We start from the raw sequence: 22,334 nt of genomic DNA, 5'->3' as shown, positions 1-22,334 counted from the left end.
ATCCCAGGGAAGCCACATACCATCAGGAAACAGCAGCATTTCTCCATCCTCCCTGAGGGCTCTCCAGCAGCAGCGGAGCCCCGATTCCTGCTCCACTTCTGTTCATCAAATATGAAGTAAAGAAGGCTGTATTGAAAGCCTTTCCACAGACTTTATTTATAAATCACAGTCCCCCCAAGTTAAATAAACTTAATTTAACTTGACATCTCATTAGTGTGGGTCCCAGCACCACTGTGAGCACATCAGCATGGCTGCAGGGCCACCAATCCTTGACACCACAACAGGCTCCTTGGATGGGCTGGAGAAGCCATAGAAGCCATGCTAGTTACGTCCCTGCCTCCTCTCATCCTTCAGGTGCAGCTTCTGGATATTTATTTTGTGAAGGAGGACCAAAAAGTAAAACCACAGGAAAAAAAAGGGTGTCTTCCCAGGTCCCACAGTGACACTGCCTGCGGCCGCCTGCCCACTGCTGGGTCTCCCCGGGAGCCGGCTCTGGCAGAGGCAGCAGGAGCCATTTCTGCAGGAGCTTTGCAGAAGCAGGGCAGAGAGGAACAGCGTGCCCCTACAGCTGCTGCCCATTTCCCTCCTTTATCACCCCTTGACAACATCAGACTGGAGGACCCTGGCCTTTCTGATTGCAGTTCCTAGCACAGGTTCTCACTCACCACTTTCAAGGACTCTCAGACGCCCAAATTATACTGCAGAAAATGGATCAGCAGTGAGAAAACAAAACAAAACAAAACAAACCCCAGCAACATCCTAGCGCAGTGCTTGACCTTGTTTCTGTTGCTCCAAGCTCCTGGCAGAGGCATCGAGAAGAGTTTGAGGCTCACTGCTGCGCAGCATCCCTCCTCCCTCCAGCGCATCCTCCGCAGCGCAGCCAGGTATGACAGTCACAAACGCATGCGATACGTCCTCATCCCTCCCCAAACGTAAACCGACCTGAAACAGGAACTCCAAGAGGAGGAGTTCACGTGCAGGGATTAGGCTGGGGCGTGGGGGTATTCGCATCCCGTCTGGCTGCACTCAGCAAGGCTGCTCCTTGCAGAGAGGCGAGGCTGCTCCCGAGCTCAGCAGTCAGTGCCTCACTGCAGGTGGCAGCCATGGTCTGGCAGAGGATGGAGAGATCTCTGTGTAGGCAGCCAAGGTTTATTAGAGAAATTATTAAATTCCAGTGACTCGGATACAAAGATAAGCTGCGCTGCCTTCCGAAAGGCAAAGGTGTTTCTGACCCATAGAAACTGATACAGGTTACCAAGACATCAGTTGACCAGCAGGTCTGACAGAAAATAATCACCTTGCAGTTAATCTTAGTGGAGTCAAAGTTTCTTCCTACCTAGTACATCCAATGGGATGTGTACGTTGTGTCAGCGTATAACTACCTCTCGCCTATAGCCTCGCTGCCTCTCCTCCGGGATGTTGCCGTCTGTCTCAGCAACGTCTCTTCCGTTCCCATTTCATCACAGCAGCTCTCCCCTCCCTCGTTTGCTGTGTTTAAACATCCAAAGCAACACCTCTCTATGGAACATTTCTAAATTCAACATTAGGCTGCTCTCATCTTTAACCGGATAGGGGAATAAGAAGGTGCAGAACTCAAAATCTGTTATTAGACCTTTAAACTAAAATTTAAAAGAAAAAAAAACAAAAAAAAAACCACTGTTCATTTCTCATGGAGAATTCAAACTCTTCACTGGCATGTTCCTAGGAATGTTTTTCTGCTTGCAGCAGTTAGCATCACGGGATCGTATCCACCTCCCCTCCCTGGAGCACCACGGCGTTGTCTCGTCGGTGGGATGCGATGTCATAGGGCTGCACACATCAGCGCTGCTGTCCACACGCTCGTCAGCATGAGGCTGGCCGACAGTCTGAGCACAGGGCAAGCCCGGAGGGACGGGGAGGCTGAGGTGCAGGAGCAGACCTCGTAGCCGTTTTCTGAGCGGCTCTCGTCGTGCTGCCCCGGTTTGGAGCGTGCCCCAGTCCTGCTGCTCCCGGCTGCTTCTGGGGAGTCGGACTGCATGTCGCTGCACACCAGCCAGTCTCTAGCGATGGACTGGGGGTAACCAGGCTGGGCCTCCAGGTCACTGTCCAGCACTTTCCAGTATTCCTTGCCCCTGAAGAAGTAACTTGCACCTGCGAAGAGACCAAAACCCAAAGGTAAGATGAGTGGTGATGGGCACTCTCCCGGTGGAGAGGGCATAGGAGCACTTGGAGCAGCAGAGGAGCACTCCCACCCCAGCTGAGCCCTGGGGAGCGGAGGCAGATGCAATACCACTGCTTGTTGCCAACACCCTCTCTCACTGCAGGAGCACAGCAGCTGCTGGTGGGATGCTCTAAAAGGTGATGCTACACGCAGCCGGCATCCGTCGCACCAGGCAGGAGCCACCAGACAGATGGGAGGCAGGTGGTGGGATGTCACCTCTTCTATGGTGGCTCCTAGAGCCAAAGCATCCCCTGGTACCAAGGGTCTGCAGGGTAAAAGCCCTCAGTAAACGCACAGCTGGACACACCCTGCACATCTGTCAGTGGCAGTCAATGGACAATCTTCTAACAGGGCACGGTAAGGCTGAAGAAGACCTCACCTACCTATTAATGACCTGGGGTGTGTGCTGCTATCCCTGCGCTCAGATAAATAACCTGAGCCTGGCACAGCCCTGGCCACCTTCTGCTCTTTGTGGACATTTTTTCCACTCTCAATTCTCTAAGCAGGTCCCATGCTCACAGAGGACTCCTACCCACATGTATGGCCGATCGCTCTCAACAGCTTCAGGAACTCAGTCTGAAAAGCTTCTGGAAATGTCCTTCCCCTCTGCCTGGTTTATTGGTTGCTATTACACTGTTAGGTCACCGGTAAATAAAACCTGGAAGTGCCACTTTGCTGTGAGCGAATTGCTGGTTTTAAACGTCTCCTGTGACAAATTTTTTGTGGTCTTTTCAGGGAGAAGAAACAGCTGAGAGATCTCATCCCTGGAAAATAAGTCGTAACTCTGGGGAAACATCTCCTTTGAAAATATTTTCTGTCCACATCCTCATATATTGAGCTAAAAATCCAATGACAACAAATTCAGTGAAGAGCAAACCAGCACGTCTTAGGGTAAAAATCACTGCAAAACAACATCAACTGTGTTCTTTTAATAAAATCAAATTATTAGGCCCCCGGGATATTTTTGTTGCCTGCTTGAAATTATGTCTTTTAGCGAGCGGCGCACAGCGCAAGGAGCTCTGGCTGGAAGCACACCTCCCTCTTCAGCTTTCAGACACCAGAAAGTGTCACCCCATCTGGGGCCGAGCAGTTTATGTCAGCAGGCACGGTAGATGGGGCTACAACTCAAGTGCAAGTGAAGCACTGAATTTTTTTCTTGTATTTTTTGAGCTGGCATATGGACTCACCATCTGACCACCTCATGGCATCATCTAAAGGGCTTGGTATTCCCTTCCACAGGATGGTCTCTGAAGGGTACCCGGGATCCATCCTCCGCTCGTGGTCATCATAGCGCCAGTAGAGATTGTCCTTAAAGAAATAAGTCTTGTCATTGTGGGCCCAGGAGAAAGCGGCGTCGATTCCTCCCGGTGGCAGCCCGAAGTCTGAGATCGGCCGTGGGTATCCTTCCTCCACATTATTGTCTTTGAAGACCCAGTATCTGTCCCCTGCGGAAAGGAGAGAAGCACAGAGCAAGATCACATTTGTTTCATAGCCGAAACCAGCGTTTCCCCACACACGAGCTGATGTTTCATTATCTGTTGCCGTGACAATCCTGAGGACTGAGGTTGGCAGTGAAGGATGGGGATGGGAAGGCAGCAGCCCGATGGGGAACCTTGATCTTTGAATGGTTGCTGGTTTTTGTGTCAGGCTCTCCATGGAGCGTAGCCCCGCTTCCCTCCTGAACAGCTGCAGGCGCGACGGTCCCAGGACACGAACACGCCGACAGCGTTAGTACACTCATCGCTTTTATGCACGCAGTGGTGGCAGTTGGTTTTCTGCCCCTTTGATTTCTGCCCGACATCCAGCTGCAGGGAACAGAAAGTTACATGCAGCTTTAGTGGGCAAGTTGAGCACTGCCTGCTGCAGGCTCCTGAGAACCAAAGCGCCGTCCCACTTTGGAAGAGAAATCACCGCCGCTTTTTTTAGAGCCAGCCAGGCTGAAGGACCTATGGATTTTGAGAGATGCACAGGGGCTGGAAAAATCCTGAGAAATTCACTGCTCTTCAAGTGTCCTACACAGCCACCCCCCCCCCCCCCCCAACTCTGGCCCTACCCTGGGCAGGAGAGAACTGTCAATATGGGGCTTTTTCAGATAAAAATGAACCACAACTGGCTCATGGTCTGTGGCAGAACAAGAAAACGAACCGAGATGTCTCAATTCCTACGTAATCCTCTAACCACTGAGGCAGTCTTTGTGTTTGTACAATGTCTCTCTGGGAATCTGCAGTGTCCTTCTGGCTATCACACAACCTGTTTTAAAGATCAGGCTTTGTCCTCCCTCGGTTTTCTAGAAAATCCGACGAGGCACTTAAACACATGCCCATGCATCAGCAGCGGGACCTTGGAGGCCGGGGTAATTTGTGTGCTCTGGTGTCTGTCCAGGGATCAATGAAACAGCGCTGGAGGGAGAGAACGAGACTGTATTTTATAGCTGGGAAGAAAATCTCGAGTTTAATCTTAGGAGCTGGGCAGGACTAACTCACACATCATCCACGGCCACGGAGCGCTGTGCCTTGCAGGGACAAGAGCCCAGCTGTGGCACAGCTGTAATTCTGGCCTCACAAGCCAAACGCGGCCAGCAGGAGCCACTGGACCCCAGCCACGGGAGCTCTGTCCGTGCCCAGCAAGGAGAGGAGGGACGAAAGGAAGGCAGCGAGCGCATGCGGCCGTGGTCTGCAGGGAGGGTCTGGTGCCAGGCTGCCGCGCTCCAGCTGGCCCTGTTCCCTCTGGATTAGCAGGCAGGCAGAGCAGGGTGGGCTGCCTGGAGCAGCTTTTCACGGGCCGTTCCTCGGGGAGATGCAGGGCTCGGCACGGCTCTGCGGCACTCAGCCCGCAAGGGCTTCGGCCGCGCTTGGAAACGCTTCTGTGAGCGCAGAGGCTCGGGCTCCCCCAGCCTCACTGGAGGAATCAAAACCAAATTATTGCTTTCAGAAGTGCTTGGTTCAGCACTTCTAAAACCAGTAATTGCACCATGCTCGGAGCAGAACGGTTGGGAGACAAAAAGCAATTTCCAGCCGGGGAGCATGGAGGGCTGGGATGTATTTAGCTCTTCAAGTGCAAAACCCTTCTGAAACAAGAGCCGGTGCCTGCCAGGGGTTGGCTGACTTTCAGTGCATGGGTGATGTCTAACCAGGATGGATGACAGTTTGTGGGGGACTTGGACATTTGTGTAGGAACCATGAGATAATCTCTTTCCTCCAGCTCTTCTGAAAGAAACTTGTGAGAGGTTTTAAAAAAAGGAGAGGATTATAAAACTTATTTTGAGAAAAAAGAGAAAAAAAGTAACAAATAGAAAGAGCAAAGCCAAGCTTTTCAGGTTTTCATTTTTGTCCCCTCTGCAGGTTCTTCGGGACATGGTTTAGTAGGCATGGTGGTGTTGGGGCGACGGTTGGACTTGATGATCTTAGAGGTCTTTTCCAATCTTAATGATTCTATTCTATTCTATTGTATCCTAGTCACTTCTCAGCAACAAACACCAAAAAGAGGAAAAGCCGAAGAAGGAACACAACACCCATAAAGTGTGTACATGAGTGCTTCCTGCTTTTATTTCGTTCTTGAAAAGCAAAGATTTCAGTTAGGTTTGCCTGAAGTTTTTCTTCAATGGCATTTCCCTCGCTGTCTGGGGAACATAACTGCTACTTTTGGCCTGCCCTCCCTACGACCTGGTTTCTCCTGGCCTGATGCACGGACAACAGATCTGGGACTTGCCCCGGGAGATGCTCAATGGCTGACACTGGTGTCTCCTGCCTCAGAAGAGGTCAAAATGCTGCCAATGTGCCTTGGCACTGGGATCTACAGCGGAAAGACACACGTGCTGCCTACAGCACCACGCTTGTTCTCACCTTTGAAGAAGACGATCTTGTGGTCGCTGGTTCTCTCGTAGACCGCGTCCAGGCTGTCCAGGTTGAGCGGCAAGCCCCGCCAGAAACGGTGGATCTGAGCCGGCTGGAGGGAGACCAAGTGCTTATTGCGAGTCAGTCTCCAGAAGTACTTGCCTGGAGGAACAGACTGGACATTACTGGACCACACTGCAACCCACCTTCGCCGTGGGAGATGAGCACTGGGTGCGCAGCAGCAGAAAGCAAAGCGCGTGAGATGGGAGCCATGATAGAGGCATCCTGCTTTCCAGCAGCAGCTGCTAGTGCTTTCTATTTCTGGCAGCCATTACAAAAAAAATCCCCTTTTTGGGATCAAAATAATCCTCTGGACATCGCACTGCAGTCGTTATACTCCTGGTCGTGGTGTGAAGCTGCGCTGCGGAGCCGGAGCAGGTGAGAGAAACCTTTAATCTCCTCCCTTGCTGCTCCGCATGGCATCTCCTGGGAGCTGGCAGGACCAAGCAGCGGCTGAGGCCACAGCAGGCACCAGCAGCCTTTAGTGAGAGCCCAGAAGAAACGTCCCTGTTTCTCCTCTCCTGGAGCACCCGCAGCTTCCTGCACGCAGGGTGCCCAGCTGCTTTCATATGTAGAAATGCGTGTCATGTTATGATGAAACACAGAAATATCAGAGCAGGAAAATAAAGGAGGAAATTAAATTAATAAAACAGGAAGGGTTGAGGCGGGGAAGGAGGCACAATGAAAGAGTTTGGTACCATCTAGAGGTGTAGGATGGGCAGGGGAGCTCAGTCTGCAGTGCTCCCAGGGGCTGAGGGTACCGGTGGCGCCAGCAAACGCTTCCAGCACCTGCAGCAACCCTGCCCCAGCTAGAAAAGAGTTTGGCTTGGGGTATTTCTGGAATATTTGGGGTAATACAAAAGGAAATAGGTTTGTCCTCTGTGGGAAGGATGCCAAACTTTCTCCGCACAAAGGAGCCTTACATGGGATTTCCTGAGGAGTCTCGATGATTTTTGGGGCAGCTCAAAACCTGACTCTCTGCACTGTCTCAGGGATTCTCAGCCCGAGTTTCTGCAGCACGCTTCGTGCTGTGTTTTCCCCAGAGAGTTCCACACAGTGAGATCTGAGCCAGAGCAAGACGTCTAACAGCCAACTCTCAACTTTGTCTCATATTTGTTATCGCCTGTTCAAAATGATAGTGTGTTATTTACGTCTGCTCTTGCATGGATTCCCAAGAGGGGATAAAAAACAGAAACCAAAGATGCATCTCCAGATTTGTATTCACGACACTCAGCCCTTCCTCCAGAGCCAGCAGATTGTGACACCATCCTTTAAAATTTTATGGAAATTGGATCTCAGCCTAATAATGCAGGAGGCGAAACTCAAACATCTGCAGAGGGTTTTATTCTAATTATTAGGATTTATACCATATTCTTGTTCTTCTGCTCCAGTTTGCACATTTGCTCTGACTGAAACCCACAAATGAATAATACATTCAAATGTGGTAGGAACTGCCATAATTACAGATTCTTTTTAAGAATGTTAAAAAAAAAATGGATTCACATTTGGTGGCCATTGTACATCGATGGAAACCTGTATAATTAAATAAAGATGATCTCTACATCTTTAATTAGTGAGGCACTAGATAAAGCCAGATTTTTACTTTTTTAACAAGAAATATAGCTCAACACAATTCCTTCTTTAGTAGATAAGTATCTGAACTTCAGAGTGCCCTGGGCTTCATCTGAGACAAGGAGGGAAGCCCCAGTGCTTCCGACGTTTCAACCCTTCGCCAGCAACAGGCTCAGCGGGTGTGCAACTGCAGCAAAGAAGCGTCACGTCTGTCCTTAAAGTCAGGCACAGCCTGGGCTGTTGGTGAGTTTGGTTGGTTTTTTTATAAGCTATCAGGAAAAAGCAAAAAACCATAGCAATGAAGGAGCAAGGAATTCTGAACACGATGGCCCCACTTGCTCATGTTTTGTCAGGGCCAAGCCTGCTTGCCAAATGCTGCGGTTGCTTGGACAATCATCAGCCAAAGCCAGATCCGTGGGAGAATTGCTGCCATTAGCATGCAGAAATAGAAAAAAAATACATTAAAAAAAAAATTTCAACCCTGTGTTTGTTTAAAAAGCTTGATTTAAAAGCACCTGCTGAGCTGGCAAACTGAGCAGGATGCAAGCCAAGTGTAAAGTCCCGCTGTCCCGGGCATCTCGTTTTGTATGGATGATAGGTTAAGGAAATTGCTTTCTTTAATACCAAGTGATTTTGATCCCAGCTGTGCACCATGCTCTCTGTACTTCAGCTGCCTCTGGCAAGACGGCTGCACGTGCCGTGCAGACACACACAGAGGCAAAGTTGTTTTAAAACTTCAAGAGTCTGTGGCAAGGCACGTAAATCAAAGCAAGTGTCATTTCCAAGGTGTGGAGAACCCACTGTTGCCTTCACTATGACAAGCCTGGGAGCTGTGGGGAGCTCCAGTTCTGGTGTCTTCATGGCGGGAGAAGCTGCTCTCCAGCTAGGAAACCAAGATGTCCATCGATGGAGGGAGCTCAACACCGGAGGCCATTACAATCCTGCCCGAGAGGCAACATCGCTGCTCCTTGGCGCCAGGACGGTTTGGTGGCAGCAATGGGGGCTCTGAGGGAGGTGCCGGGCTCCAGCAGCAGCAATGCAGCTGGCACCCATGGACACTATGCTCTTTACATTTGCATTTTGGCCCACAATAAATATATCCAGAAATAGACACTGAGATGGATTTCTCTTTACTTTCCCCCCCCCCCCCCCGCTCTGAAAGACAGACAGCCATTTGTCTCGGACACCAGTTCTTGTCTCTTATTTTCTATTTTCACTGTAGCCTTTTGGGGACAGCATCTGAACAAATACCAGAGGGGAACAGCCTCTGTATTGTGCTCCCCCGAGGGTACAGACAACATCGAAATCTCTGGAGCCCTTTTTGCCTCTTTTGCCTGCGACTTGAGACTTGTGCTGTGATACCCAGATGGGTTATATACGCCTGGACACTGCTCCTGATCCCTGGGGACACCCTTCCGCTTTCCAGCTGGATGGCTTTGTGGTGGCCAAACAGTGGCCAGGGATGGAAAGAAATGCCCAGGGGGCATTTTTCCATCTTGGAAAGATGGGAAACAAAGCCTACAGAGTCCAGCCTGCATGGGCTCTGTACAGCTGAGAAGGCACTAATGGGATCCTTGTCAACAGCCAGCTCCCCACGGACACACTGCCGGCAAGCGTTTGCCAACGTGGAACCAGCCGGCCCTGCAGTCGCACGCGCGCCGTCTCTGAGCAACGCACAGCAAGCAGCGTTAGGGAAGGTGAAGCACAGGAGGAGAGGAAAGTTGGAGGCATCCAGGAAAAAAGCAGTGCAGCACTGTTATTGGTCTGCTCATCCTTGGTTGGACACAGATTTTGACTTTGATAGCGCGCATATCAGATTTCAGTTTGTCACTTGGGCAGTGTGGTGTGATGGGCCGGAGTGCGATACAAAGATTGTCACCAGCCTGGCTGCTTCAGAGGGAAGCGTTAAACCCCGGGACGTGCTGCATGGACACGCGCCTGCCCTGCCGTTAGGACACGCGTCCCTTGCGGTGCCGCAGCGGCTGTGCACCGCGCTGGGCAGGAGGGTTTGCCGCCACCGGCACAGCTTGGGGTGCTCCTCTGGCCTTTCCTTCCTAACCACCCGACAGAGACCCAGCCTGGCTCGCGCTGCCCAACCGCTCTTGGCTGCAGGTCCCACAGGTTTATTATGTGCTAGGTTAAAAACAGCCATTTTCATAATTTTAATATAAATTCTGTTTCAGTTTCACTGACTCTCCTTTATTGAGAAAAGAAATGGTCAATTTACTGCGCAGTCTTTTGGATACCTCTAGCACATCCCTTCTCCTCCTCCTCCTCCCTCACAGCCCCTGTTCAGCTGTGATCTCTGCCCGTCCCCCAGCAGTGCCACCGCGTGTCCCCAGATACCAGCCGCTGTGACCGACCGAGCATGAGCCGGGCATCTCCTTCTGATCCAGAGGCAGGATTCGCATTGGCATTAAAATTTCCTTATCACCTGTCCTGAGCCTTAGCGGGCTGATTAAAGGTCTGAGCCCTTTGATTTGAGCCAAAAGGAGTCAGCAAGACTCCGCAGCCTGCAAACCCCCAGCCAGCTTATCCCCGTCGCCCGCCCCAGCCTGCCCGACACAGCTGCTGCAGCGCTGTCACACCAGCCTCACCGCAGGGCGATGCATGCGAAGACGGCCGGCAGCAGGCACTGACCTTTGAAGAAGAAAGCCTCTCCCCTGATCTGGGCCACCGCGTCGAAGTGGGTGTTGCATCTGTTGGGTACGTCCCGCCTGAGCCTGCGGAGAGATGCTCAGGTGAGCACAGGGCAGCAAGGAGCCGCGTCCTCCCCGGTGTCCCCCACCCCTCACAGACTGCATATTCCCTGCCCCCAGAGCCCCCAGGCTGTGTCCATCCGTCGTTCCTCACGCTCAAACCCAGCCACACGCAGGGGGATGATTTCCAAGGCCAGCTTGGGCAACCCTCAGCCTGATGACAGCTTTGTGGCAGACACGCTCCCTGGGCCGCCGGAGACCACTGCTGGGAGTCAAGCAGGGACACGCTCTACATCTACCAGCTAGCGTAACCAGTGAGGGCAGAGCTGGCTCCCCGCTCCCCAGCGGCCCAGCGCGGCTCGGGCGGCTGCCCCGGGCAGCAGGACACGTGGTGGATAAGAGCCAAGCAGCATCTCGCTCCAGTGGCTGGGGACACTGCTGCTCCGAGGCTGAGCTCCGAAATGCCAGGGAGAGGTGACGGAGCTGCCAGCCAGAAAGCAGACAAGACCAAACACAGGGAGACAATGCCACGTGGAGGCCGTGCCACGTGGTGTGTGGTGGGAGCCACCTGGCAAGCCGCGGCTGAGATACGGAGCTGCTTTTAACAAGGTGGGCGGGAAAGGCACAGCGCATGAAGGACCAAAAGCGCTACAAAGCCCATGTGAGAAATGATGATTGATAGAGGACAAGGAGAGGATGCTGGGAACACGCACAGGAAAGCGGCTGCGGGTGACAGGGAAGCATAAATCTAATTTGCTGACGGGAGAGTTGTGCTGGGCTGGCAGCACTGGCTTTACGGACCCCTTTGGGCACAAAGCGACGGATGTGGAGGTGAAGCCCATCCGCCCTCCCAGCCACACACAGGGCAGGAAGAAGGAGTTGGCACGAACAAATGTCCTGCTCCTCCTGCCGCTGGTGCGAGACCATGGTCTCCTACAGCAGCAGGGAGCAATGCTCTTGTCTCTAGGTCAAAACATGCAGAGCCTTGCGGACAAGCTCCGTTAGAAGCTGCATGGGAAGAAAGACAACTAATGGCATTCTGCATGTCCAAGGAAAAGGGTCCCTCAGGGCCCTCATAGCCTTTCTGCAACGCCTGGCAGCTGGGACATCTCCACCAAGAGCAGGTGCTCAGCACCACCATGCTCTGGGCATCACACCGAGCAGGGCAAAGTGGGGGGAAGAAGGTGCTGAGGTGGAAAAAGTAACTGCAGCACAGGGATATTTTTTCAAGATTATATTCTTCTTGGTCTCACTGCTGTAGGAATAATCCGGTTGTTCACGCTTCAGTGCTGTTATCCCCTGTTTGCAGATGGGGCACGGAGGCACAGTGAGATGAACCTCAAGATGACCCAGATGAGGTCAGACCAGGAGGAGGTGACCTGCTCCATCTCTGCTGCTCTCACGGGGGGCGCTCCTGGTATCCGGCAAAAATCTGTGAGACCATGAACTCCTGCCTTTTTGTTCAGGGTCCATTCCTCTTTTAACTGTCCTTGCTGCCCTGATAGTAAAACAATTGGGTAACTCCAACCTTTATTAATGAGCTAGATCCAGAACTTCCCTTAATGAGGGCACGCTGGTTGCTTGATGACACTCAGTGTAAGCAGTCCTTTGCCAATTCAAACCTGCGCTGGAGTCAGGCTATCGGTCCACTTGCTCCAATATTCACCCCACAGGTACATTAGGGAGTTGCTCACCGTGGAAAGATTTAGGTAAGTTATGCTTGCACAAATCAGGATACTGCAGAGGAAGTTTGATTAAATTTTCAGCAAGGATGAGTTCACCTAAGGGTGATGGGGACAAATTTCCATTAACATGAGTAAAATTTTGAGTCTTAGCGAAATGCAAAGCATTCCAAGATAATACAGAATTTCTGCATGTGCCTTGAATGATAAAAATTAGCTAAGGGATAGACAGCACCTATCACCTATTCCTGCTCCTAACCACTTCAGTTGTGGGCGGGCTGCCCAGTCCCCACACATACTGCTTGAAAAAACCAACAGCGTGTGCAGTTGGAGATGTCCCTGCTTCTTGCAGGGGGCTTGGACTAGATGACCTTTAAAGGTTCCTTCCAACCCAAACCACTCTATGATTCTGTGATCAGGAGACGCAAGGAAGAAGGGGCACTTTCTGTGTGTGTGTGTTTTCCAGAAGACAAGGGGTCCAGAGGAAAATACCAAAGCCAGAGTAGCAGGCAAGATACTGATGCTTGAGTGCAGCTTCACTACTAGATGTCCTTTGCAGGAACGTCACTGACAACTGAAAGGAAATAAACTTGACTTACGGGACAGTGGAGCGGTTCTCTGGCAGCTCTGGCAGGATAGGATGGTCATCGGTTTTGCTTACTTCAGGCTTGGCTGTGGGGGACACAGATTCCCTGACTCCTATGCATAAAGACAAAGAAGCAATAGAGGCGTACAGCATCCTCCCCACCAGCCCCACTCACCCAGAAAACAACTTTTCCAGCATGCCCCATGGCAGAAACGGGCTGTAGCCAGGTGAGGGACACAAACTCACCATAGAGTTGCCAGATTCGGACTTTGTCCTCGTAAGGTAGGTCGTACTTTAGAGGATCCCCCACTGGACCTTGGTAGTAGGGTCTCATGATAGACTCTATGGCAGAGATGTGGGTCAAGCCAATGGCATGGCCAAACTCATGGACAGCTACAGCAAACAGGTCCATCCCATGAGCATCTGGAAATAAAGACAGAATTGAAATAAAAGTCACTACATGCTGATTATATTTTGGGGGTTTGGGCAGGCTGTAAGGGCTCTAAGAGAACGTATAGGTACATATTGGATACACTGGAGAGAAAAGCTTGGAATAGGCAAAGTTTGAAAAAGAAATTTTTCTCTAGTTGGAAAAAGGAGACTGAAGTGTATCACATGAAAATGGAAAGCAGTCACATGTCAGCCCACAGTGCGAGTCCTCGGCCCCACACAAGGCTGGGGATCACCTCTCTTATTCCCAGATCACCAATGACACCTGAGAAAGAGATGGACAAACGGCTGAGACAGCAACCTCGGCACAACCATCTGTCATCCCCGCTAACCGGCACTGGGAGCTGGCACGAGCAGTCGTCTCCCGTACCTCAGGTCTGCCCCGCAGCAGCTGCAGAGATGCTTTGCGATGCCCAGAATACCAAACTTCTGCTGCCAGCCAGAAGCTCGCCAATGCCTGCAATAATGAGCAGAGCCACGTGCCAAGGAACCGGTGAGCGCCCAGCAGTGCCTGCCTGCCCGTGGGCTTTCCTTGCCTGCACAACGCTGGCATCGCACGCTGCTGCCCTGCCCAAACCCACCACAAACGCCTTCCTGCATGCACACCAACACAGAGCTGTTCACCTGCTCAGCGGCCACCAACCCTGCCCATCCAACGGCTGCCCTGGCAGAGAACAGCAGAAGGGCAGGTGACCATGTCCAGCTTGTTCCCAGAGGACTTGCCCCTCTTCTCCCCTTCCATGCCTTGGGCTGGTGGCACTGCAGCTCTGGGGTCTGCTCCCTTAGGGAAACACTTTGATCCTCATACACCACTCTGGGCATCAGGGAGGCTTTATAAACTGTGAGATCTCCTCTGACGACTTTCTCCTCAGTTTGGGCTACCTCTACTCTATTCTCATTCCTCAGTTTCCTTATTAGCAACCCAACCCCTAGTGCTTCACACCGCACCCAGACCCATTCCCATACTCTCCAGAGCCTCAGACGCTCAGGTCAGATCTCAACAGGGGTTAATGTCCGCTTCCAAACCTACACCGCTGCCGCCAAAGCAAAGGAGGAACCGCTCCCAGGAGTCGTACAGGACTGATCCTGCTCAGTGCATTCCCACCGCCCACCCCCGACAGCTGGGCCAGGCGTCCATGCAATTGCTGCCCCTCGCTGCATGGCACTGCCCTGCAGAGCAATACCAGAGGGCAGCAATGATTTTAAGTATGGTTCTTACAAAGATCGTGACTGCAAGTATTGTAATAAAAAGGCAGTGAGGTTGGAAAGGTCTACCGTGGAGCCCCACGTCCCCTGCGCCGCGGCTGGGGCCAAAGGAGATGTCACGCAGAAGCAGCCGTGGCTGATCCTGCGCAGTCCTTGGTGTTCCCCACCTGGTTTGGGGTGTTGGGGGGGAGGTTTTTGCTGAATTCTGCTTTTTCCTTGATGACTATTATTTACAGTGTCTGTAAACAGCCAGGATTTTTATAACCTGTGCTGTTTTCCCCGGCACTAGGAGAGAACAAGACATATGCTTTCTGACATTTTAATGCCAAACTGACAACCTTGGGGATATTTTTATATCACCTACCAAGTTGTTATTTTTGAGTCACTAGGGAGAACAAAATAAATAAAAGATGAAGTTCAGATAGCTCTAAGACCTTCAGAATAGAGGGCAGCTTTCTCGCCGTCAGGCTCATCCCCTCGTCCCTCGGTGATGCTTAGAGGGATGCTCCCTGCGGGGCTGCCGGCCCTGAGCTCGCTGCTCCACGCAGCCCGTTTCACAACGAGCATTCCCAATCGCCAGCTACAAAGGGAGCACCGCTCCTTACTTCATCACGTAACTCAGCTGCTGCGGCAAGCCACCAGACCTCAGCGCTTGCCTCCGCCCTGTATGTCTGCAGAGCAAGAGCTGCTGCTTTTTTTTTTTTTTTCCTTCCCCATAAAAGACATCGGTTGGGGTCGCACAGCGGCATGAACCAAGGAGCGGGATGAATCCTGAAGAATCAGCCTGTCCAGACCTTTACCCCAACCCCACACCTCCTCCAGCACGTCTGCTGAACACTCCTGCCCACGAACACTCAGTGGGGATGGATGGAGGTCAACTGATGGGCAGGGTGGAGAGGGCTGGGGAGAAAAAAAAAGTATTAGCTGGTTTCCAAGAAGACAATTAGGTCTAAACGAACTCATTAAGCTGAGGCAGCAGGAGCCCACTGGGAGGCTGGTGGAGGAGATGGCGTGACAAGTAAATTAGCAGCTGGCGACTGCAGAGGAGACACTGTCAAAACGTGCCTGACACAAAGGTTGGGGACCTGATGCCCACAGATGGCTCACACAGCTGAAGAACACTCACTTCTGGAATTCCTTCTGCTTATTAAAACTCTGCTCTAGCTATATAAGATGAAATAAAAGAAAAAAAACAGAATAAAACTAACTTGCAACCATCCTGATGTCAAGTAATGGACATGATGGCAGGAAAGACCTAGCGTTCACAGGGGGCTTTTTCCCTGCAGACCGCAGAGCCCTTTCCAGGCAGGTCAGCTTATAAACATGCTTTAAAAATAGGAAACCTGGATATGTGGCAAGGAAGCCACCCAAAAGATACCAAAGTCAGAGAATACAGTTCCTATCCAAGTTCTCCAACAGCTGCACACCCAACCTGTGACCTTCCAGATCCCAGAAGAGATGAGGACTTGGGGCAACAGGGAGCTCTGCAACCGCTAATACGATGGGGAGAAACATGGAGATATAATTGAGGCTTCCAGGAACATGGAGGGTCCTTGATGCTGGCTGCTGTTGTTTTGCTAGCAAGGCTGATGGAGGAATCAGAAGAAGGTGCTGGGACCCCCAAGCCCAGGGTGAAGTCTCTAGCCACCAGCACAGAAGAGGGAAGCTGGGAGCACATGCATTTGGCTGCACCTCTCCCACCCTGACATACCTGATGAGCGGAAGGTCCAATACTCGTCATCGTCAAAATGTGTGTCTCCTGCTGTGTGATGATCTCCAGGGAAGAAAGCATGTGCCACCGTCCCACCAGGCCCATCAAAGGGATAGCCGTCGTTGTGGTCTGCCTTGGAGAAGTCTATCTGGATGTCGGCGTTGTTACCTGCCACTTCATGGAAATTCAGCGGGGTAATGTCACTCCAGACCTTCAGGGCGTAGTACATCAGGGCTCGGACTGTGTCGTGGCCCAGGTGGGACTCTTTTGGGAAGGTGCGAACTCTGAAATAAAGAGAGGCAAACAGGATAAGTCAGTAGCATGAAAGATCTTCTCCGAGGACCACCAGGAAGGACTCCGCAGGTGCCTGGTGCGTTGCAGAGCCTTGCTGAGGCCTCCAGAGCTCTTAGTGCAGCTCCAAAGAGCACCTGCATGCTTTTTAGATGCGGGTTTAAGTCTCCGAATCACATCGGTCCCAGAGCTACGAGGATTTCAGAGGCTGAGTTTAGGTCCTCTGCAAATATCTAGCCAGTCTTGCTCACCAGGGTGTGAAACATTCCACAGGTGTGAAACACAGCCAGGATTTGAATCCTGATACCTCCTGATCCTGCTGTAGCTGGTGACAGCCTCAGAGGCACACTTCACACACAAACTGCTTGTTGACGCCCAGGACCACTACCCTTGCCCAGCCCTGGAAATCCCAACGCCAGCAGTCCCTTTCCAAAGCTTGCCCATTTCTTTTTGCAAGCACTCTTTCATATCTATCAACTATTTTCTCATCACATATTCATTCCAAGTGCAACCCAAATATGCAGATTATTGACTTCTGAAGCCTTTGCACCCCACACAGGCCCATCAGTTTTCCTGCAACAAACAGCAGGTCGTTGCTCATTCTTATTACACTCACACAGAAATCCAGGACGGATTTGCTGCCTCCATATATTTCCCAGCATGTCTGCTGGAGGTATAAAATACACTCTGAAACCAGTACCCTGCCAGCAATCCCTGAGACTGCAATCCATAACAAGGAGGAAGAGGAAAGGATGCATTTTATGGAAATTGGATTCAAAATGCCTCCAGCCTGTTGCCGGCAGGAGATGGGCTATCTATGGAGCACCGCAGTTGAGAAGCTCTTCCCTTGCTTGGTAGAAAAAGCATTGATGAGCAGGGGCTTACAGCACTCCTGCACCCATCACATGGCTCTCTATCAGGACGGCATCCCTTGGTCCTCAGCTCCACCTTGCCCTGGAAGAGACACCAGGTGAGACCGGCCATGTGCCGGCGTTCGCCCTGCATGATGCAAACTTCGCTTTTGGTCTGAGCTGGAATGAAAAAAAAGTCAATGCTTCCTATACAATCAGACCTTGGAAAAGAATTCCTAATATTGTTGATTTAATAGAGGAGGTGAAAAGACAAAGATGCAACAAGGCACCTTGGATTCTAAAACAGTATGTTTAGATAATCTTTCACTGGCAATTTTGACAAAAGTAAACACACTCCAGGAAAATGTACTGTTGACTGAGTAATTATTGACAAAAACCAATTCTGCTAGAAAATTTCTGGCCAGCTCTACCCTGGTAATAATGGATACTTTATTTCTTGAGTACCAGCACACCAACCAAAGTGTTCATGAAATATTCATGGCTTGACAGATTTTTTAAAGGCTGAAGCAACAATTATGATCACCTCCCTTGCCCTCCTGCATAATATAGCTGGGAGAGCATCGCTCAGTACTACACCACTCCCCATCACCAGTGTGAAGTAATGACCCGACTAAACCTCTAGAGGTAATTACAGGGGTCAGAAAGGGATGTCACATCACTCAAGCTCTTCCTACAAGTAGTAATTTGGGTACTGGGAAACACCAGGGATCAGTGTGAGTAGGAATGACTATGCTGACTGAGGTTGGATGCTCTTGCTGTCACAAATATTTGCATATATCCCATGCCCTCAGAGACACGCAGCTCAGAGTGGGTACCACCTCCTGACCTGGGCAAAACTAGCGAGGGTTAAATCCAGGACAGAACAAAAAGGGATTCGGGAGAAGAAGCAGAAATCTCACAGTTTATCTGAAGAGCTTGGGAACCCCATCCTAGAGATGGTAGGAATGAGATGGGTGAATCGGGCAAAACACATCACAGCTCGATGAGCAAGTCACTCATATCTACACCTTTGCTATCCCTAAACTATTCTGGAAGAAGAAAAATCTGATCTACTAAACTAATGAGCTAGCATACACATAGCATCAGATAATTGCAGGACTTCAAACAAAACACATTTGTAAAGAAGACAGCATGGAGGTACAAACGGTGTGAGCATAGGATTAGAAAAGACAATTTTCGGGCAATTTTTAATTTATAGAAGAGATGGTGGCTGGATGTAAACCTTTATAGTACAAAAAAAAAAGGCCACCTGGTTTCCAGATATTCTTTAACTAGGTGTCTTCATCTTCCACAACACCCCTCTGAACTCAGGAAAACCCTTTGCTGCTTTAATCTCTACTGAACCAGTCGTTATAGGTGTAAAACACACCATGTTTAAGTCCAGGGATTGTGACCCATCTCCAACATCTTGGTGCCTAGGGCAGGGACTCAAGATGTGGGGACATTATCTGCTCTTCCCTCCTCAAGCCCCACTCTACTGCGTGAGCTGCTTTCCTTTCCTTTCCCTCCCTTTCCAGCTTAGAATGGGGATAATAAATCTGATCTCCCTTGTAAAAGGACAGTGGATGAAAAGCCCTGTCTAAAGAGACAAACATTATTAACACTCATCCCAACCCCAGACTCCAGAAACATTACATTAAGGCAGAAATGGTATCAATACTTATTTTGCTTCTTATAAAAGGTCCTGCACCTCCGAGCTGACCCACATTTTATTAGTATGCTGCAGGTGTAAGTGAAAAATTCTCCATCCTTTATTCATTATCACTGTTACTTTTCAGGAGAATCCCATCAGGGTTTTTCAATTCAGCATCTGATTTGATTGCCAGAACCCTGCTAATTGTTTTCAATGAGATTAGGAGAAGCCTATTATGCCGACAGGATATTTGTCGCCCTTGCGTTCCCCACTTCCACTGGAAAGGAGGCACATTTCTAACACCAGGCAGATGCAGACGGGACTAAATAAGCTTCCTCCTACCTTGATTATTATTTTTATCTGTAGGAAATGGCACTTAGGTACCCAGTGGAGAGCAGCACTCCTTCTTCTTGGATGTGAATCCCTCCTGAGTGATGTGAGTAATTGGAGAGAAGCCTCTCTCCTCCAGATGGTCCCTGCCAAGCCCACGGAAAGGTGACGAGGACAGGGCTGCTCAGTCCCCCTCTGGCCACCCTGCCAACACGGCGCCAAGCCCTCTGCAAAGCCACACGCACGACAATGCCGAGGAGAACATCTCTGCTCTGCTTTAAGGGCTCACGCAGGCACCGCACCACACCACGCAGACAAATACAAGAGGACTTTCACCCGGCAGCTGCCAGTCCCTCACGTGTCCCCCAGGTCCCCTCCTCCACTTGTCCCATCCCAAAGAGATTTTGGGTCCAAGCTGGTTAATAAGCAGAGGCCAGAGAGGGCTGATCTGCCTCTGTTCGCTACTGAGGGACACCCACACCAACGGTATTCTGGGTTCCTTTGGTTTTTCTCCTCCCAAAGACAAAAATGAAAGAGTATTAGTGATGTATGAGAAATCAATTGCTCGTTAGTGAAAGCACTCCTTCACCTTCTGCAGCCCTGAAACCACAGAGAAATAAAATAAATGCTGATAACTACCAAACACAGCAGGCTAAGGGTTGCCTGATAAACCCGAATTGATTTTTCTGGAGGGGCGGGAGGAGGGGACAGTTGAAGGGACAGATGCTTGCTGCCATGGCACAGGCTCTTTCCCAGCTGCCCGAACCGCAGCGCGATGGCCCCGAGCGGGTCATCCCGGTTGCACGCCTTAACCCAGCGGTACGTGCCCAGCTGCCAGCCCTCTGCGCCTGGGTAAATCCACACCTCGCTCAGGCAGCGGCACACGTCCCCTGCGGCTGGGCCGAGGATGCTCGCGGCGATGGTGGGCAGCGACTGACAGACACCGCCGCTCCCCTGCCGCCTGCTCCGGCACCCTGCGTCCTGAGCATCGCCGCTTCAAAGACTGCGGCTTTGATGAAGCGGCACTAGGGACTCGTCCTTAACTGAAGATGGATGAAAGTCAGCTCGGTTCAGCACCGGGCTGAGACTTCAGCATGAAGAAAACATGGGAAATTTAGATAGCTGGGCTTCGGCAGCTTCCCCCTGCCCCAGGGAGTTTAAAGCACACGCAGAGGGGGCATGGCCCTCGCGCCGCACTTCCCGTGACTGCAAGCAAGCGCCCGGGAAGAGACGGAGACACCGGCTGTGAGCTCCCCTTCTGCGGTGCACAATCAGAAGCAATAAAGCACAATTAGCAAAAGGAAAACCAGGCTGCAAATGCAGGGGGGAACTCGCTGCGGGCAGCGGCGATGCCGGCAGAGGGCATCCGCAGCACGCTGCTCCCCGCGCCAGCCATATCCCAAATCTGTCCCACTGCCGCTTCATCAGCTTACTGAGTGCCCTGATACCCACAGACAATGCAGAAAAAAAATCCCATAGAAAGATTTCTATGCTGTAATATCCTGGAAACTTCCCCCGGAGAGCTGGCACAGAAGCCTGTGTGTGTCTGACGCGGTACTGGGATGCTCTGACGCGGTACCGGGATGCTCTGACGCGGTACCGCAGGCGGTGCAGGATGCAGCCTGTACTGTTTTGCCCCCTGAGCCCTCCAGTCCCACCGGCTGCCTGTACTCAAGGGTGGAAAAAAAAAAAAAAAAAAAGAAACCTGAGCAACCCACATACCTACAAAATCTTGTTTGCCAGACGCTGCCTTCTCCATCAGTGCAGATGCCTATCCTGAGATCATCCTTTTGTACAGGTTTCTTACCCATTTATTCCAGCCTCGCAATTATTCAGTTTTTTCTTCAGTTTTTAAATGCAAGCTATAATAAAATTTGGGTTTCTTTTCTTTTTTTTTAAAAATCTTCAATCAATGCTCAAAAGGTAGGCATGTAAAACTTTATGCTTCCATTGGCAGATTTTCATGGCAGTTTCAAAAAAGCTATTTTAATCTCAAGTGTTGGATGTAAATACTACGTTGGAGTTTCTACAATGCTGTAGCCTTCTGTTGGCTTATGCAACCTCCAGCTATAAAATACAGCCCTTTCTTGAACAAAAGCCAAGATCTTGGAAAGGATCGAAGAATAAAAAGCAGAAACGTGTTTGTCAGGAGATGGAATTTGTATATCATACATATAAAACAGTCTCAGACCTGAGCCCCTTTTTATGGCAGTCTTTGCTGCAGCATCCCAGCTTCTCACGGGGTGGGAGGCAGGGGGTATTCTGGGGCTGCGGCCATCAGAACCGCCCGACTCCGCTTCTCCTCCACGCTTCGCTCTCTGAAATATGAAGTTTATTCCTCTTACCCATGAAGATGGGGCTGGTCAACAAGAGGACAAGCTGAGCTTTTACAATGTGGGTCACTACACTACAAGAAGCAATCCATTAGCCAAAATTGTTTCTTACTGAAGCTGAATTATGTTTATCTTTTCTGCAGGTAAGGTCTCAGGGGACCTGTGCTGGAACATGGACCAAATCCCTGGTAAGGCCACAGTTTCAACACGTGTCAACAGCAACAGCCAGGTCAGGATTTGTTACTGCAGTGGGAGGTGGACTCGCTCTAGGGACTATGCCAGGATCAAAGAGAAGCTCACTGTTAAGAAGGAGATCTCTCTACAGCATCCACGTGCATTTGCAGGACAGTATGAGCATCTCATGGTGCTCATCTTTTTTCAGCAGCTCTTGGGGGAATAATTGCTGCAACACATGGTCCTCAAGGGAGGAAAACTGAGTCCCAGAAAGCACAAGTCTTGGCGCTTTCTCAGCCTGTCTCCAACCCTCAGCTACAGTGTGACTGGAGTGGGGTCTGGAAGTTGGACCTGAACTTCTGCATGTCGCAGGTTCAGAGTGACCCACACACATCACTCCCCAGTAGCAAGGGCTAGGAGGAAAAAAAACCTGATTCTATCACCCATAAAATGTTCTCAACCTTTGGGCTCAGTTGGGGCAAGAGAAGAAGCCCGATCTGTGCTGAGCCAAGTCTGTGGCAGCTGCTTCAAAGAGCACAAAGTCCCAGTGAACTCGAGAGAAATGATGCTCTAACCATTGCTACGCAGCATAAAGCTCCCAGCTAATCCACTGGCTAAATCTGCACCATTCCCAGCTGGCAGTCCAAGAAGTCAAGCCTGGGATCAGCAGGAGAGTTTAAATAAACAGTCTGTGGGGTCCTG

At 50.8% G+C, this 22,334-nt stretch overlaps 1 protein-coding gene across 2 annotated transcripts in view; it reads right to left on the bottom strand.

Annotated features, from left to right (window-relative positions):
• Positions 1-1,133: 1,133 nt before the first annotated feature.
• MMP17 (matrix metallopeptidase 17) overlaps positions 1,134-22,334 on the bottom strand; it is a 63,736-nt gene continuing 42,535 nt past the window's right edge. Inside the window, exons 4-10 of one of the 2 annotated variants that reach the window (XM_086761417.1) lie at positions 16,000-16,283; positions 12,879-13,055; positions 12,646-12,745; positions 10,306-10,388; positions 6,043-6,195; positions 3,388-3,645; positions 1,134-2,130 (exon numbers count right to left, since the gene is read on the bottom strand). In XM_086761417.1, the coding sequence (XP_086617543.1) occupies positions 1,802-2,130; positions 3,388-3,645; positions 6,043-6,195; positions 10,306-10,388; positions 12,646-12,745; positions 12,879-13,055; positions 16,000-16,283 (1,384 nt within the window). In that variant the 3' untranslated portion in view covers positions 1,134-1,801. The remainder of the gene's footprint in view (positions 2,131-3,387; positions 3,646-6,042; positions 6,196-10,305; positions 10,389-12,645; positions 12,746-12,878; positions 13,056-15,999; positions 16,284-22,334) is intronic. The other variant, XM_086761419.1, reaches the window with a different exon arrangement.

This window comes from Chlamydotis macqueenii, chromosome 17, assembly GCF_036417535.1.
Source record: "Chlamydotis macqueenii isolate bChlMac1 chromosome 17, bChlMac1.mat, whole genome shotgun sequence".
Lineage (NCBI taxonomy): Eukaryota > Metazoa > Chordata > Aves > Otidiformes > Otididae > Chlamydotis > Chlamydotis macqueenii.
Note: the sequence above shows the minus strand (reverse complement) of the source record. Positions and strands in the feature narration are given on the sequence as shown.